Below are 18,978 nucleotides of genomic sequence, written 5' to 3'. Positions count from 1 at the left end.
TTGTAAGAATGGAGGAGAGAAAGAAAATAGAATAACATAAGTTTTTGCCCAATGAACTTTTCTTGACAAAGTAAATGTTGAACAAAAACTCTTAGAAAGATGTTCAGAATCAATCTTTTTGAAATTCGTGTCATGGTCACATATTTATAACCATTTGATGGCTCTTGAAGAAATCATGTTAAAAGTTGTGACTCTTGGCAATTTCTTCAAAACCAGTCACTGGTAATCGATTACCATAATGGTGTAATCAATTACACAGTTTATTTTATCAAAGGTTGTGACTCTTCATGTTGAGGTTTGAAATCTAATGTTCAAAATCACTGGTAATCGTTTACAAATATTGTGTAATCAATTACACTATTTTGAAAATATTTTTGAACGTTACAAGACAATGGTAATCGATTACATGCCTATGGTAATCGATTACTACTTTCTAAATCAGTTATAAAACTATTTTGGGCTTTTGGTAATCGATTACTACCTTATAGTAATCGATTAATAGAGAGTAAAAACTCTAGTAAAAAAATATTTCCTGAAAAATTCTCTTGGACAATTTTGTGTTGTTCAATCTTTTCTTTGAAAAATTCTTTTTAAACTTATCTTGATGCTTTTCTTGAGGTTCTTGCATATCTTGAGTCTTCTCTTGAATCTTCACTTGAATCTTCTTGATTCTTTAATCTTGTTTGAAATCATCAAAATACTCTTGGAAGCTTTGCTTCTACAATCTCCCCCTTTTTTATGATGACAAATCCTGAAATCAAGAGAATATATGCAATATTTGATCTATCGTTCACTCATCCCTTTCTCCCCCTTTCTTTTTGAATTTGTGCTTAATTTAAAACTCAGTAAATAATTTTATGTCTTGATTTCTAAAATACCCATTTTTCTCTCCCCTTTGGCAACATCAAAAAGCCAAAGTGCATGGAAAAGTAAAAAATAGAATGAAGATGAGAAGAGAAGCAAAAACAGAAAATGCTACAACGCTTCTGGAACCGTCTGGCTTTGTGTAAAAAAGAGATGAAGAGAGAGGAAAAATCTCAAAATGACTGAAAAAAGTTTGAGAATAAGCCACATGCATCCATATATATATATATATATATCGGTGTTGTTTTTCTTTTGAGTAAAAAAAACTGATATAATGAGATGACAATATTTTTTCTTTTATTGAAGCTGATATGATGTATCTTATAATTCAGCTAGATCAGAGGTGAACAATGGATTGTATATTGTTTAATTATTTGGTTCTTTGTGTATTAGTATGTTGCTTCTATTGAGTAAAAGATGTCAGAGTACCAGTAAAGATCAAAGCTAGAGGGATATAAAATGACAAAAAAGGCAGGAAATTTGCCACATGTGAATCTCCTTGCTATGAGCACACCAGCAATTTTGCCATCCTTTAGTTTTATAGAAGTCATAATATTAATAATATTATATTATAATCATATCGCGCGTCCAGTTTTAGATGCAATTGTTTTTGTATGTTTGTGTTTTAAATTATTTAAAATATATGTCTCGTTATATTTTGAATAAATTAAGGTTGATTAAGTAAAATAATAATTTTTATACATGTAATTTATCGATGAGTGAGCTGATTAGTTTTAAATGGATTTAATTTATCAAATATATCATAATTTAATTTTTAATTTGCAAGCAATTAATTTACATAATAGTGAATCAAATATATGGTGTCTAATATATCAACAACAACTAATGTAATAAAATTTTTAAAAAAATATTTGTTTTTAAAAGAACTGGGAAGAAACAGAGTTGTAACCTTAAGTCAGTGCATTTAAAACCTTAGTTCTTGTAGAAAAAATAATATAAAATAATATTTAAGGTAAAAAATTCCATAAAACAAAGGAAAAACAAAAAATTAAACATAAAAGAGGAGAAGACTGAGGGAGAAAAAGATGGAAAAAGAAAAAATTGAGGGACAAAATATTATGTTGGACAAGTGGACTCATAAATTTTAAGAAGGGGGGGTTGAATTAAGATTTTGTTGACTATTCCTAATTGAAAAATTTCCCTTACTTAGATATTCCTTAGATTCAACTATTTCTTTAATTGTAAGTACTCAAATAACAAATAAGGAGAAGTAATATTAATGAAATATAAACACAACAGAAAGTAAAAGAGATTAAGGAAAGAGAGAATGCAAAACTGGATTAATACTGGTTCGGCCACAACCCGTGCCTACGTCCAGTCCTCAAGCAAATTCCACTTGAGCATTTTTCACTAACCTTGTAAAAAACCTTTACAAGCAATGAACCACAAAGAACTTCCCTCCTTTGTGTTCGGTGTTTACACCACGAGGCAATCCCACCTCTTGCAATGAACCCCAAAGGACCTTCCTCCTTTGTGTTCAGTGATTACACCAAGAAGCAAATTCCACTTCTTGCAATGAACCCCAAAGGACGTTACTCCTTTGTGTCCAGTGATTCAACCAAGGAACAAACTTAGACTGTCTCTTGAAAACTTTTATAACCAAGAGTCGATTTCTTGAAAAGCTTTTTGTAAGAATGGAGGAGAGAAAGAAAATAGAATAACATAAGTTTTTGCCCAATGAACTTTTCTTGACAAAGTAAATGTTGAACAAAAACTCTTAGAAAGATGTTCAGAATCAATCTTTTTGAAATTCGTGTCATGGTCACATATTTATAACCATTTGATGGCTCTTGAAGAAATCATGTTAAAAGTTGTGACTCTTGGCAATTTCTTCAAAACCAGTCACTGGTAATCGATTACCATAATGGTGTAATCAATTACACAGTTTATTTTATCAAAGGTTGTGACTCTTCATGTTGAGGTTTGAAATCTAATGTTCAAAATCACTGGTAATCGTTTACAAATATTGTGTAATCAATTACACTATTTTGAAAATATTTTTGAACGTTACAAGACAATGGTAATCGATTACATGCCTATGGTAATCGATTACTACTTTCTAAATCAGTTATAAAACTATTTTGGGCTTTTGGTAATCGATTACTACCTTATAGTAATCGATTAATAGAGAGTAAAAACTCTAGTAAAAAAATATTTCCTGAAAAATTCTCTTGGACAATTTTGTGTTGTTCAATCTTTTCTTTGAAAAATTCTTTTTAAACTTATCTTGATGCTTTTCTTGAGGTTCTTGCATATCTTGAGTCTTCTCTTGAATCTTCACTTGAATCTTCTTGATTCTTTAATCTTGTTTGAAATCATCAAAATACTCTTGGAAGCTTTGCTTCTACAATCTCCCCCTTTTTTATGATGACAAATCCTGAAATCAAGAGAATATATGCAATATTTGATCTATCGTTCACTCATCCCTTTCTCCCCCTTTCTTTTTGAATTTGTGCTTAATTTAAAACTCAGTAAATAATTTTATGTCTTGATTTCTAAAATACCCATTTTTCTCTCCCCTTTGGCAACATCAAAAAGCCAAAGTGCATGGAAAAGTAAAATCATACACAAGACATAACTAAAGCATATCCATAAATGCTAGTCATAGTAAAATACCAATAAGGTAACCAAGTTTAAACATATAACACAAACAACTAAGCGTAAATAAGTAAACAATATAACCAAGTTCAAAAAACATACAACTAACATAAAGTCATAAGACATAGCCAAATACACGACTTAAAATAAAATATAATAATAATCTAAATCTATCTAAGTAGTTGGTGGAAGGTCAAAGCACTGACAAATGAAACTCATATCCTCCTCAAGCTGAGTGATGCGTGTATCCATCCCTGCAAATCGTGCATCAATGGCATCAATGTGGTTGTCAAAGGAGTCAAAACGCTCACCAACGTAGGTTTGGAGACCATCCAACTTGTCGAGAATGTTTTGCATAAGGGATGAAGAGTCATCCATCTGAGGAGGAGGAGAAGGAGAGCGGTCATCTGCTGCCTGTGGCTGAGCATCCTTCTTCACCCAAGAGCCATCCCTCTTTTTGCGGTATCCAAAGGAGGTTACCACACCAGCACCGATAGATAAAGATCTCTTGACTTGAACAAAAGGCTCAGATTCAAGAGGAACATTAAAAAGACACAAAAATAGAGTGATCAAAAGGGGATAAGGAAGATGAGCATTTGATCACAATGCCTTATGCATGTGATATCTGACAAGGTGAGCCCAGTCGATCTGACGACACCGGTTAAGAAAACCCACATAACTATCAGGTCTTCCTCAAAGACCTGAGCAAGGTTAGATGATCGGGGAAGGAGGATTTGCACAATCAAGTAGTGCATGATGGCATTCAAAGGCTAATGATCCGACAAGTAATCTACCGGTCATATCCGCCTGGTTGGTGCAAACCATCCGGCGGGCATCATGACTAGAAAATTCAAATTTCCAGTCATCATCAATGGTGCCCTCAAAGGGTACACCTTCACTAGATAACTGAGTTAATTCAAAGAACAAAGACTCATCAATGACCATCTTTATGCCATACACTTTAGAAATTAGAGTACCATCCTGTATTTCTAAATTTGAATAAAAGGCTCTAACTAAGTCAGGATAATAAGGAAGTTTCAAAGACATAAACTGGATTAACCCGGAGTTATGAATTGCGTGATGACAATCAAACATTTCATCATCAAAGAACTCCAAGTCTATAAACTTAAGGTCTATAATGGAACGAGAAGAGAAAAGGGAAGTGTACCGGATACATTGTTCTTCTGAGGAGAACAACGTAGAGGATGATATAGAAGGAGGAATTGGTGCTGGCTGTGCTTCGGAGGCTCCGTGAAGTCGAGTTCCAGTGGCCGTGGTAGAGGTTGAAGCCCCCTCTCGCTTCTTTGATGATTCTGCCATTGTAGAATTTTTATGAGGATTTTAATTTGTAGAGATGAAAGAAAATTGAAAATGATGAAGAATGGGCTTTGTGGGAAGTGATTTGGTTGAGAAATGAAGGAGTTATGTGATTTTGAAGTTTTGGGAGAAAAGGGTGCGCCGTGGAAGAGAAAACGCGAAGGCTACATTTCTGTCATTTCATATTTATAGGAGGAGACACACTGTAATCGATTACACTATTATTGTAATCGATTATCAGAACTAATACTTTATATGTAATTGATTACATGGAAACTGTAATCGATTACAAGAAGTTTGTTCTACTGTAATTCTTATAATCGATTACTCATAGTGGTAATCGATTACCAGAGAATCAAAACTTAATTCTAAAAAAAAATTATGAACACATACATGATAACTTATTACTTATTTCAATTATTTTAGCATATCAATATAATTTTAACAGAATCCAATCATGTCAAATCATACATAATCAATTTAAGCATAATCAACAAAAAAAAATTCAATCAAGCATAATTAATCATGGTAAATTTTTAACATAATCAAACAATTTTGGAATTATCTTCAAATAGTCATAATAATAAAACTTAATTGAATGCAATAATCAAACCTTGAGATAGTTCAAATGTTACCTCTTTTGAGATATAATTGATGTTGTCAAGAAGATGTTTTTAGGAGATATTCTACTCGTTTTGCTTTAGTCTTTGATTTCTTGAGAATCATCTTCTTTGCTTTCATAGTTTTTTGTCAAAAGGTTGATTTCTTCTTTTTCAGAACCTTCAGATGAATCATTATCATCCCAAGCAATGTAGGCTTTCTTAGCCTTCTTTTCTCCATAATTTTTCTTCTTAGTTTTCTCAGTCCACTGCTCATTTGTTGGACAATTTTCCCTTAGATGTCCAGGTTGATTGCACTTGTAACATCTTAGGGTTGGAGAAGTCTCTTGTGATCCCTTATTTTGATTGAAATTTTGACGTCTTTGATTTCCTCTTGTTTTGATGAATTTGCGAAATCTTTTCACAAACAGAGAGAAATCTACTTCATCATCTGAGTCCTCATTGTCACTATCTTCTTGGATGGAGGATGAGGCTTTGAGTGCTATTCCCTTTTTTCTTTTGTCGCTTTCTTTATTTTGATTGAGTCTTTGCAATTCCATCTCATGTTCCTACAACTTTCCAAATAATGTGGCAAGAGACATAGTAGATAGATTTTTAGATTCAGTAATGGCAGTTACCTTTGCCTGCCATTCTCTACTTAGGCATCTTAATACTTTATTTATTAAATCCTCATTTGGAAATGTTTTTCCTAGTGATGCAAGATGATTAACTATGTGAGTGAATCTTTTCTGCATATCTTGTATGTTTTCATTTGTTTTTATCCTAAAAAGTTCATATTCATGGGTTAGAGTATTAATCCTAGATCTCTTAACATCAGTTGTGCCCTCATGTGTGAGTTAAAGTGTGTCCCACATCTCCTTGGCATTTGTACAGTTTGAGACTCTAAAATATTCATCTATTCCTAGGGCAGAAGTAATTATGTTTTTGGCTTTAAGATTATATTGAATTCTTCTTCTATCTTCTTCGGACCATTGATCTCTAGGTTTTTCTATTGTTGTGCTTCCATCTTCCATGGTGGGTACATAAGGTCCTATTTCTATGGCTTCCCAAATGTTTAAATCTATTGCTTCAATGAAGATTTGCATACGGGTTTTCTAGTAGTGGTAATCCTCTCCATTGAAGATAGCAGGCCTATTGATGGAATTTCCTTTCGGGAATAAGAAATTTGCTGAGGCCATATTTCGTGAAGTTTCTAAACTTTCTACAAGAATCCTGCTCTGATACCACTTGTTGGACAAGTGGCCTCAGAAATTTTAAGAAGGGGGGGTTGAATTAAGATTTCATTGACTATACCTAATTGAAAATTTTCCCTTACTTAGATATTCCTTAGATTCAATTATTTCTTTAATTGTAAGTTACTCGAATAACAAATAAGGAGAAGTAACATTAAATAAATATAAACACAAAAGAAAGTAAAAGAGATTAAGGAAAGAGAGAATGCAAAACCGGATTTATACTGGTCCGACAACAACTCGTGCCTATGTCCAGTCCTCAAGCAAATTCCACTTGAGCGTTTTCACTAACCTTATAAAAACCCTTTTACAAGCAATGAACCACAAAGGACTTCCCTCCATTGTGTTCAGTGTTTACACCAAGAGGCAATCCCACCTCTTGCAATTAACCCCAAAGGGTCTTCCTCCTTTGTATTCAATGACTACACCAAGAAACAAATTCCACTTCTTGCAATGAACCCCAAAGGACGTTACTCCTTTGTGTCCAGTGATTCAACCAAGGAACAAACTTGTTCCTTGAACCAAGTAGACCGTCTCTTGAAAACTTTTATAACCAAGAGTTGGTCTCTTGAAAAGCTTTTTGTAAGAATGGAGGAGAGGAAGAAAATAGAATAACACAAGTTTTTGCCCAATGAACTTTTCTTGACAAAGTAAATGTTGAACATAAACTCTTAGAAAGATGTTTAGAATCAATCTTTTTGAAATTCGTGTTTTAGTCATATATTTATAGCCATTTGATGGCTTTTGAAGAAACCATGTTAAAAGTTGTGACTCTTGACAATTTCTTCAAAACCAGTCACTGGTAATCAATTACCATAATGATGTAATTGATTACACAGTTTATTTTATCAAAGGTTGTGACTCTTCATGTTGAGGTTTCAAATCTAATGTTCAGAATCACTGGTAATCGATTACAAATATTGTGTAATCGATTACACTATTTTGAAAATATTTTTGAACGTTACAAGACAACGGCAATCAATTACATGTTCATGGTAATCGATTACTATTTTGTAAATCAGTTATAAAACTGTTTTGGGCTTCTGGTAATCGATAACTACCTTATGGTAATCGATTACCAAAGAGTAAAAACTCTGGTAAAAAAATATTTCTTGAAAATTTTGGTATCAATGGAAGGAAAAATATAATCTTTTGAAATAACTATAAATAATAATAATAATAATAATAATAATAATAATAATAATAAAATAATAATAATAATAATAAAATGTAATCTTTTGAAAATATAGATGTTGGGTACATAAATGGAAGCAGCAACTGTTTAATATTGTTTAATACGAAGAAAATAATACAATTTTTGATTAAAAAAGTATTAGACAAATTGAAAATAATTAAAGTTAAAAGGATAAAATGGACAAAATTAATATCAATTTATTTTTTCTTTTCCTTTTATAATTTTTCATATTTTTTTATTAAAAAAATATTCTTTTAGCACAACATCTATTTTTAATGTGATAAAAATATTTATTTCATATATTCAAGTAAAAAAAATTACTTTGTAAGGACAATTGTTGAGCTGTTATATATAATTATCGTCTATTTTTTTCCTAAAGGTATTTGCTATTTAATTTAATGTTTCATCTTTTTGTTTCTTACAGGAGTGATAACAGCTAGAAGTGATATAGATTGATAAATTGAGGTATCAGGATGTCTTATCGAAGAGGGTCTGATCAGCCACCGCAAAGGCAAATACTGCAGACTCAGACTGAGAATTTAGGAGCTGACCCTATCTTGGACAGTGAAGTGATATATATTATAAATATTTAATTAAAATCATTAATGAATGGAATCTATTTTATTTAGTTAGGTAGTTAAAATTTAAATCCTTAAGAATAAATTTACATAAAAATGTATAACATATTATAAATTATAATCTTATAAGTAATTCATATAAAATAATTATATATTCATAATACTTGAAGATAATCAAGTAGTTTAATTAACTAAAAACATGTATTCAATCAATTAAATTATTGATAATGGAGTCACTCAACCTAAACTGCTACACAAAAACTTTGGTATGCAGGTAAATTGTGACAGAGGTCAAAGCCAGATTGCTAGGACAAACAAAGCTTCTAATAGATATAAGATAAAATTAATACAATAAACATGTACATATATAGCAGGGTGAAAAATAGTGTCGACTTCTTTCTAAGCCAAATGGTTATTTGAACAATGCCCTTGCTCAGGGACATGATCGTTTGCTCCTTCCTCCCTTTTTTCTTCAGAGACAGTCTTAGCAATCGTAAAGTTGGGCTAATTTGTTGAGGACAGAAGCCTAGCCCACATTCTATCAGTAATTACCACTTTGTTCTGTCCCTCAGTGATTCTCTGCATAACAAACCAACCAACATAATGCTTCAAAATTCTATAGTTTCCTACTCAAAATTACAACTTCATTCACCCAATCATAAGCTTGAAAACTAACTTTGAATTGAAAAGTTTAAATCCACTACATTGTTAACAAATGAATCATATCTATGCTGCAAAATGTTTCTACAAAAGGATTCAATGTGTATGTTAGTATAATTTTTTTACACTATTAACTGAAAAACCATCTTAAAAATAATATTAAAATAATTATTATACAAATCAATAAATTTTATTTAAAATTTCTGATACAATATAAAAAATTTATTATATTGTATATCATTTTTTCTTTATTAAATGGTCAGGTATTTATGGTATAAAGGGTGATAATTAGTTTTGTTTAAACTTCTTTAACTCCATTGCTTTTTTTTTTGTTAAAAAATGTGTTCTCTTTTTTAATGAGATGACTATTTATTTGGTGAAAAGTGTTTATTTAATAAATAATAATAATAATAATAGCATGAAATAATTAGTATATCACAGCATCCAACAAAACTAAACATTGTTAAATTTATTTTTGTAATTAATTATCAAAATATGTTACAAAAATGTTTAAAAACACAAGTTTTCATAAGAATTTCCAATTTATTTGATAGTAAAGTGTCTTGATTTGAATTTTTTTATGTTTAATCCTGAGGTCAAATGAATAGAATTTCTTTCACAGAATAATAAGATGTAGTCTAGGAAGATAATATAAAGCGGGTTAGATTCTTGAAAGAGAGAAAAATAAAGAAAGAGATAAGATGTAATATTAGGAATGTAATATTAGGGATTTATGGCAAAAAATGAAAAACATTTACATCCGTCAAGAAACACAAAATTGAGTATGAATAACTTTGAAGAAGGAATCAACTTCTGTTCTGTTATGCTTCTAAAACGCAAAGCAATCTTTTTCAAAGAGTAGGCATGCACTTATTGCCTGTAATACCATATAAGGTCTCATCAAAATTAAGTAATCCAAAGATTTATAAATAAATATAACCTAGAAGGCTAGAACAGGGTAAAAAGAAGGAGAAACGAAGGAGCAGCATTCTAAGAAAAAAAGATGCAAGAGTTAACTCAAATATTGTGTTGTGGTCTCATATTCTAAGAGTCTAGGAATGCTTAATTTTTGTATGCACATTTTACTTTTCCTGGATTCAATATCATCTTTTGGCAGTCTTATTCTTCAAGAGGAACATGCAACAATAGCACTAAACACGAGGCATTTGTTTGCAATATGCATCATATCCTTTACATTAGGTCAGAGATTCAATTACAATTTAACACTTCTCAATTCCCACCAGTCTGAGTCCGTAGTATCTGCCTTTGCGGAATAAGACATCTTGATACCTCAATTTATCAATCTGTATCACTTCTAGCTGTTATCATTCCTGTAAGAAACAAAATGGTGAAACATTAAATTAAATAGCAAATACCTTCAAGGAAAAAAAATAGACGATAATTATAGGAAATGAAGGCAAATCAGAAAACTGACCCTTCACAATTCTGTTATAATAATCACTTTTCAATTGGAAAGGAAAACATATATTAAGCTTGGTTATTTGGCACAGTCAGAGATAAAAAAAAAATCGTCTCTACCCCTTGTCTCTCACTATCCCTTTGTGTGTGAGATATTAAGATCGAAGGGACCATAAGATGCAAGGTTGAATGTGATTATACTATTCTTATGATCCATCATAAAGAGAAAATTTTATTCCATATGCAGTGAAAAGTTAAATATCCATGAAACCCCATATAAACTGCATCCAAATGAATTGCAGAAAGGAAATTAGTATGCAAACAAAATTCCCCAAAAGCATTGGTTCTATGATCAGTAATAAACACAAGTAAAACCAACTTTCGAAAATCAAAACTTGAAAGAAAAACCAACTATAATGAGATGCTCCCTATCAAACTTGGTAGAGAAGAATACTTATTCACATATAATAATCCCCCTTATCATTTCATTCACCCAGTATGCGTTCTGCCCAAATCCAATTCTTTTATTTTTCACATTTAACATGGGGCTCATTCTATAATAATCTATTTTAGTTTGATTTAGTCATTTATATTGAAAACAAACCCGTACAACAGATATACTGATGGCCCCATCCATAACTCCAAGACGAATTCCTAGACCCTGAAACCAAATGACAATACAGATTCACAGATGTAACTTGCAAGTCATGTTCCACTCAAAGATTAAAATTTCCTAGATGATAAAAGTACAAAATACCAGATCAAATATGAAATTTGACAAATATGATTATGAAACTATATCTTCAAATTCACAAAACAAACCGATCTCAGCACTCCACCCTGTCCTAGAGAAGAACAAAATAATCAACACACCTCTGAATTAAACAATAGTTTTAAGGCTAGACCAAAGTAGCCAAGCCATTTGGCCATGCAATTCCACTTGCAGGTTAACACCATCAAAACAACACACAATTATAAGTTTATAACCCAAGAAAAATTGCAAATCATAGATCAAAAGTAACAAAAACAACAACAAAAAAGGGCTTATTGAAGCGCCTATATATGGAGACTTGAGTACTGGGGAGAAGGAACAATAAGGGGATAAACCAAATCCAACTTTCTATTGAATTCTCTGAGACACCCTTTTTTTTTCCTCACAGTCTCCCAATTATAATACAATACAAAAGCCATAGTAGAAACCTCAGCCAGTATCTGCACAATGATGCTTCTTTCTTTTCATCCAAATCCATAATAAAACTCTACTACTGTCCTCCTGAGCCTTGAGAATCATCCTTAGCAAGAGTTTCCTGATGCTATTGTTGCTAATGCTGATGTTGTTGTTGCTGTTGATGCACTCTACCAGGAAACCAAATGACAATACAGATTCATAGATGTAACTTGCAAGTGATGTTCCACACAAAGATTAAAATTTCCCAGATGATAAAAGTACTAAATACCAGATCCAATATGAAATTTGACAAATATGATTATGAAACTATATCTTCAAATTCACAAAACAAACCGATCTCAGCACTCCACCCTGTCCTAGAGAAGAACAAAATAATCAACACACCTCTGAATTAAACAATAGTTTTAAGGCCCGACCAAAGCAGCCAAGTCATCTGGCCATGCAATTCCACCTGCAAGTTAACACCATCAAAACAACACACAATTATAAGTTTATAACCCAAGAAAAATTGCAAATCACAGATCAAAAGTAACAAAAACCACAACAAAAAAACGCTTATTGAAGCACCTGTATATGGAGACTTGAGTACTGGGGAGAAGGGACAATAAGGGGGTAAACCAAATCCAGCTTTCTATTGAATTCTTTGAGACACCTTTTATATTTGCGTGATAAAAAAAGAGAAAACCTACCTTTGGATCACTGTTGAAGTAACAGAAAGGAATTAAATACTAAGTACCATATTCACCCAAAAAAAATAGTAAGCATTATTATCCATGTTAACTATTACCTGTGGTGCGCTCCGATCATCAGTTCCCTCATATTTGCTTAGACACTCTTGCAATCGAAGAATCTGCAAGACCAAATATTGATGGAGAACTAATTAAATGAAATATGATTAGTGGAATGTCTACACTATAAGTATCATTTATAAGTTATATAATAAACAGTAAATGAGTGCTTCAAATCTTTGTATACCTCCTCACTCAAAAAATGAAGATTTTCAAGCTGATATTGCAGCAAAGCCATTTGCTGATCAGAGAGCCTACCATCATAGTACCTATTATGATGTAAATCCATTTGCACAAGGGTTGAAGATGGATCTTCAAAGGTTTTTCTTTCTTTTTTTTTTATGAAATTTATTGAATGAGAGAGAAAGTGACAAGTTTATGGAGGGTTGAATGTAAGGTATTTGGTTCAAAGTTTGAATGTGTTTGGATGGAAAATGAAGATGATAACAATGGTGTTCAAGTGAGATTAAAGAATGAAGGTTTAGAAAGATGAAGAAGGAGAATGAAGAAGGGGGTTGGAAGAATCACTCCTCCGGAATTGGTGTCACACAGAAGGTGGTGTTCCTTGATAAACCAATTTCTTGAATCACTCAAGTAACTAAGGAGATTCACTCTCACATTAGAAGGTGATTAAAAACTCAAATTCAAGGTCTATTTTTTTATTAGAAAATGTGCAATCTATAAATAGGAATGACATCAAGTTGGTTACACAAGTGAAATGATCACCAATAACAACAATTGATGGTTTCATTAAACCTAATTAAAACTAGAATTGATAACAACAATTGATGGTGTCATTATACCTAATTAAAACTAGAATTAAGACACATAAACATATGGAAAATTGTGCAACTCCTTGGTTAGCCAAGAGGCAGCCACAATCCTAGAGTTTTCACCTTATTAAACCTTAATTTCTTTAAATTAAAACAAGCCCATAGGTGGTGCAAATCCCAAGAGAATTGACATCCACTTTAACACAAGTTTGGGCCTTTATTTCAACTAACAAAATGCTAATAAAACCACTCAATGAAAATGGTACCCTCTACTATTCTTGGAACATGGTGCAATTAACAATCTGAAGTTTCTCCACTTGTAACTTGGGCCTACATTCAACTAACATGGTTAACACTTGTTGAAGAGCTTCCTTGACCTTCTTTGTTCTAGCCCTTGCCATAGGTCCTCCAAGTCCTTCTAAATGTTCCTTGCCCTTATTCCTTGCCTTGTCCTCATCACTCTCTCCCTCTTCAAAAGGATTTGTCCTCAAATCGACTTCTCTATCTACATCAAAAAGAGTTAAGTCAGACACATTAAATGTAGTACTCACATTATACTCACCGGGTAATTCAATCTTGTACGCATTGTCATGTATCCTTTCAAGTACTTGAAATGGAGCATCCCTTCTTGGTTGAAGCTTGGATTTCCTTTGCTCCGGAAACCTCTCCTTTCTCATGTGAACCCAAACCCAATCTCCGAGTTGGAAAACAACCTTTTTGCGCCCCTTGTTTGCTTGTTTAGCATAGCTCTCATTCCTCTTTTCAATTTGGGCCTTGACTCTTTCATGGAGCTTTTTCACATAGTCCGTTTTGGCTTGTCCTTCCTTATGCTTAAAAACTGAAATATTAGGCATTGGCAACAAATCAAGAGGAGTTAGTGGATTGAAACCATAAACAACCTCAAAAGGAGAACAACTAGTGATGCTATGCACAGTCCTATTATAAGCAAATTCAATGTGAGGTAAGCAAAGTTCCCAATTTTTAAGATTCTTTTTCAAAATGGTCCTTAGCAAGGTACCCAAAGTCCAATTCACGACCTCCGTTTGTCCATCCGTTTGAGGGTGACAAGTAGTAGAAAATAGTAGCTTAGTACCCAACTTCCCCCATAAGGTCCTCCAAAAATGGCTTAGGAACTTGGAGTCCCTATCACTAACAATGCTTCTTGGTAATCCATGGAGTTTCACTACTTCTTTGAAGAACAAATCCGCCACATGATTAGCATCATCAAATTTCCTACAAGGAATAAAATGAGCCATTTTAAAAAACCTATCAACAACAACAATCTTGAGGCTAGGCTCTAGAGAGGCTAGATCAAGAATGGTGATTTAAAAATAATCAACATGCTTGATGATTTCTTTCTGGTTCAATTTTCAAACCAAGAGGATTATAACCATGAATTTTTCGAAGGGCCATGGTTGATAGTGGATCATTACCCTCATTGTCCAAAGGTAAGGAAGATTGTTTTTGATGCTTAATGCAGAGAAGGTAAGGAAGATTGTTGTATAGGTAAGGGTTTTGAAGCTCCCTATTGAGCTTTTCAACCAACACTGTTTGTGGTGGATTGGTGCTTCCATTGGCACTATGCTCAAAGTTGATTAAACGATGTCTACTCATTTAAGAGGGAGGTTTACTAGGTTATTTGTTAGATGGGTTTGAGCAAACCACTAGCAACCCGCATTATGATTCGAGGTCATCCCTTAATGTTGGAATATGAAAGGCTACATACTATATGCTTTAGTGTGGAAGGTATGAACACAAAAAAGGATGATTGCACGTAAGGTTCCATGGTATCTATGGAAGAACATGAGATGGGTAATGGCCTAGAAAAACCAACAATAGTTGACAATGATGGAGAAGGTGGCACATTTGACAGTAAGGTGGTGGCAATAGATGAAGAAGTCTAGGAGACAACGCAACCAGAAGGGTATAGTCCTTAGATGCTCATCAAACATAACCCTAGGAGAAAAGCAAAAGAAGGGAAAAAAGGAACTTCAAAGCAAGCATCAACATTTAATGTGGAGTTGACTAGAGACAGGGGGTTTTGTCTCTAGACTTGACAATATAAGGAAAGGAGAAAATTTTGGGATAAAGGGTAATGCTAGAAAAAGTGCAGGTCCTAAGCAGGAAAAGCTTGTTAATCAAAATGGATTACCTCGATACAAGAAAGTTAAGAACCTGATGAGGGAGAAACTTCCCAAAAGGGTGGAGAGAAAACCTTAAATATGGGAGGGCAGTCTCCAAAAAGGGCTAAAAAGGTGAACCCTAAAGTTGTTGGCAGAGGTAAAGGGAAAAAGGACATTGTTAAGTGGAACTTAGGAACCAAACAAAGGGAGTATGTCATGCCAAGAGTGACCATTGAGAAAAGTCAAAGTCCAAGTGACTATAAAGAGAGGAAAACATGTGATGGCAACTTTTTGCATCAATTGAAGTGCATTGAAAATTAGCATGGATCTATGGTGTTGGATTCTCTATGTACAAGGATCCATTATTCTATCTAAAAGGGTGATAGTAATGGCCAAATAAGCATGGACTTAAGGGTGATGCTAGGTGCACCAGCATTATTGCTTGTGCACCGAACAAATTTATTTAATTCCCTAAATGCCCTTGCTGTCTTCTTCCTTTTAAAGTTGGTTGCAGTGTTATTTTTTCTCTTACGCCTCCATTATTTTTTCTTCGTTTTCTCCCTCTGTTGTTGGTTTGTGTTGGTTTTTCATTGTTGAGAGAACTGCCGCTTGGGTCGAGGTGAAAGTGTTACGGGTCGGTGGTGATTGTTGCGGTGGTTGTTTCGTTGTCATTGGCATTCCAGGTACGCCATTTTGTTTCATTTTGCTAGGTGTGCGTGAGTTGATCTGAATGTGTAAGTTATAAGTACGGATCAAGTTGATTCGTATGGTCTATACGGATCAACTTGATCCGTATGGTTTATAGATTTTGATATTTTAAACAATTTTTTTAAGTTTTATATTTTTTAATTATTAATATGTTTGTATGGTCATTTTTAAAATTAAATTAATTGTTTATATGTGTATTTAAAATAATTTGTATGTAGAATGATATAGGGTTTTTGCATTTTATTATATATGATTATGAATTGTAGTGTTTATAAAATGTTGTGGAGTAAAAGATTATGTAGAGTTTTGTTTGATATTATATGTATAGTACGGTTAGGTGTTGTATGTTTGTGTTGTTGAAATTGATGATTTGTTATTAAGATGGATGGAGATCAATGGATGTATGACAGTATAATGTTTGAAGAAGTTGATATGGATGATCAAAATGAACAGGAATGTGGTGTGAATGAGCAGCATGTTGATTGTTCGAATGCATTCAATACTTCTTAGGTAATAATGTTGATTTTTGTTATTATTTTCATAAAATCAATGTCCCTTAGAAGACTAAAATGGTGTGGGTTGCGTTATAGGTGTTTGGTACCCGAAATGATGTTTTGCAGTGGGCTTGATCCGTTGCTCATGAAAACGGATTTATGACAGTCATTATGAGGTCTGACACAAACACTGGTAGTAGAGGAAGGATTTCATTTGTGTTAATTGGTTGTGAAAGGAGTGGTGAGTATAGGTGTAGGAAGAAAGATTTTGTTAGAAGGGATATTAGGACCAGGAAATGTGGGAGTCCCTTCAAGCTTCGTGGGAAACCAGTGGTTGGAGGGCAAGGTTGGATGATGAAGTTGATGTGTGGGATTCATAATCATGAATTGGGCAAGTCATTAGTTAGACATCCATACACTGAGCGATTGACTAAGGATGAAAAGACAATTATTGCTGATATGATCATGATCAAGTCAATGGAGAAACCAAGAAACATCTTGCTAACATTGAAGGAGCACAATGTCAATAGTTGTACAACCATCAAACAAATATACAATGCAAGAAGTGCATACCATTCTTCCATTAGAGGAAGTGATACTGAAATGCAACATCTAATAAAGCTTCTTGCACGAGATCAATATATTTATTAGCATATATTAAAGGATGAAGACGTGGTACGTGATATCTTTTGGTGTCACCCTGATACAGTGAAGTTAGTCAATGCATGTAATTTGGTATTTTTGATAGACAGTACCTACAAAACAAATAGATACAAACTCTCACTACTTGACTTTGTTGGTGTGACACCAACAGGGATGACATTCTCTGCTGGCTTTGCTTATCTAGAGGGTGAACATGTTAATAATGTGGTATGGGATTTAGAACGGTTCCGAGGTATATTTTTAAGATGTGATGCCCTCCCTAGAGTTATTATGACTAACAAAGACCTAGTATTGATGAATGCAGTGAAAACTGTATTCCCTAAGTGTACAAATTTGTTGTGCAGCTTTCACATAAACAAGAATGTGAAGGCCAAATATAAATCACTAATTGGTCAAAAAAATGCTTGGGAGTATGTCATGGATGCTTGGGGAAGTCTGGCTGATTATCCTTCGAAACAACAGTTCAATGAATACCTGAAGAAGTTTGAAATGGCTTGTTCACCTTGGCCAATGTTTGTTGACTATGTTAACGAAACATGGATAATCCCCCGCAAGGAAAAATTTGTTACAGCCTGGACAAATAAGGTGACGCACTTAGGAAACACAACAACAAACAGGTATGAAAGTGTTCAATTATTTCTATTAAGGTTGATGAATTGATAGAATTTTATTGTTGTATATGTTTATTGTTATTTGTGTATTTCAAATGTAGGATTGAATTTGCTCATTGAGCTTTAAAAAGAGTGTTATAGAATAGCCTTGGAAACTTATGTAGTGTTTGGGATGCCATGAACAACATGATCACCCTATAGCACATTGAAATTAAAGCATCCTTTGAATCAAATACACATGTGGTTATACATGATTTTAAAAAAACCTTATACAAGAGGATTCTTGGAATCATTTTAAGGTATACTTTAAATCACGCACGGAAAGAATCCTTCCACTTGTGGTTGTGCATGAGAATCACGCACGGTCTTCCTTGTGTATGTGAGCTATCTAAATATGTTGTTGGTTGCATCCCACTAGATTCAATCCATATGTTTCGGAGGAGACTTAGTTTTTCAGACCAAGGGTTATCTGAGCCCAAAGTGACCATCAAGGAAAAGATGGAAACCATATCTAAAAGATTTGAAGAACTTGATGTTTGTTGTAAGTTTACTCTAAAAAGTAAACTTTGGGACATTGCATACCCTGATCAAAATTCTATGTATCCTCCTCCAGCAAAGGTTAACACAAAAGGTGCACCAAAGAAACCGATGAACAAAAACCCAAGGTTAACAAAGCGTGATCCATAATACTGGGAGTATGTATATGCTTTGCATTCTGTGTAAAATAACAATTCTTCAGTGAAGCATAGTGCATCATCTTCTGACCAGCCCAATCCAAGAAGGATCATGCTGATGTTGGATCAATTCAGCCATTTATCCACGATTTCATTGACAACATTGTGGATGTCAAAGCTGACGGAAACTATGGATATCGGTCGTTTGCCGGTTTATTGGGTATGGGTGAAGAGTCTTGGTCGTTGCTGCACAACCATCTGCTTAAAGAACTTGGCAAATTCTCAGATGACTATATCAAGCTCTTCGGTAGCACAGACAAATTTGAGGAATTAAGGATGTTCCAACTTGTTGATGGGTTAACCAATGTATGTAATTTATGTTTTTATTTTTAATAATTAACTTTAAAATTAACTTTGATGTGTATATTTGTTTCATTTAGGTGATTGTGGA

The 18,978-nt window shown here is 33.4% G+C and overlaps 1 protein-coding gene and 1 long non-coding RNA gene across 2 annotated transcripts; one reads left to right on the top strand and one right to left on the bottom strand.

Moving 5' to 3' along the window:
- Positions 1–11,951: 11,951 nt before the first annotated feature.
- On the bottom strand, positions 11,952–12,350 carry LOC114402448. The gene is made up of 2 exons (XR_003664446.1): positions 12,261–12,350; positions 11,952–12,144 (listed from the first exon to the last, which is right to left on the bottom strand). It is a non-coding gene; the product is annotated as an uncharacterized LOC114402448 (long non-coding RNA).
- Positions 12,351–16,738: 4,388 nt separating this feature from the next.
- Positions 16,739–18,971, top strand: LOC114376908. The gene is made up of 4 exons (XM_028335585.1): positions 16,739–17,108; positions 17,394–17,474; positions 18,622–18,865; positions 18,968–18,971. Exons 1-4 carry the CDS (start codon positions 16,739–16,741, stop codon positions 18,969–18,971), a joined length of 699 nt encoding a protein of 232 aa, XP_028191386.1.
- The last annotated feature ends 7 nt before the right edge of the window (positions 18,972–18,978 follow it).

This window comes from Glycine soja, chromosome 1, assembly GCF_004193775.1.
Source record: "Glycine soja cultivar W05 chromosome 1, ASM419377v2, whole genome shotgun sequence".
NCBI classification, from domain to species: domain Eukaryota; kingdom Viridiplantae; phylum Streptophyta; class Magnoliopsida; order Fabales; family Fabaceae; genus Glycine; species Glycine soja.
This window is presented reverse-complemented; position numbering and strand designations above follow the sequence as displayed.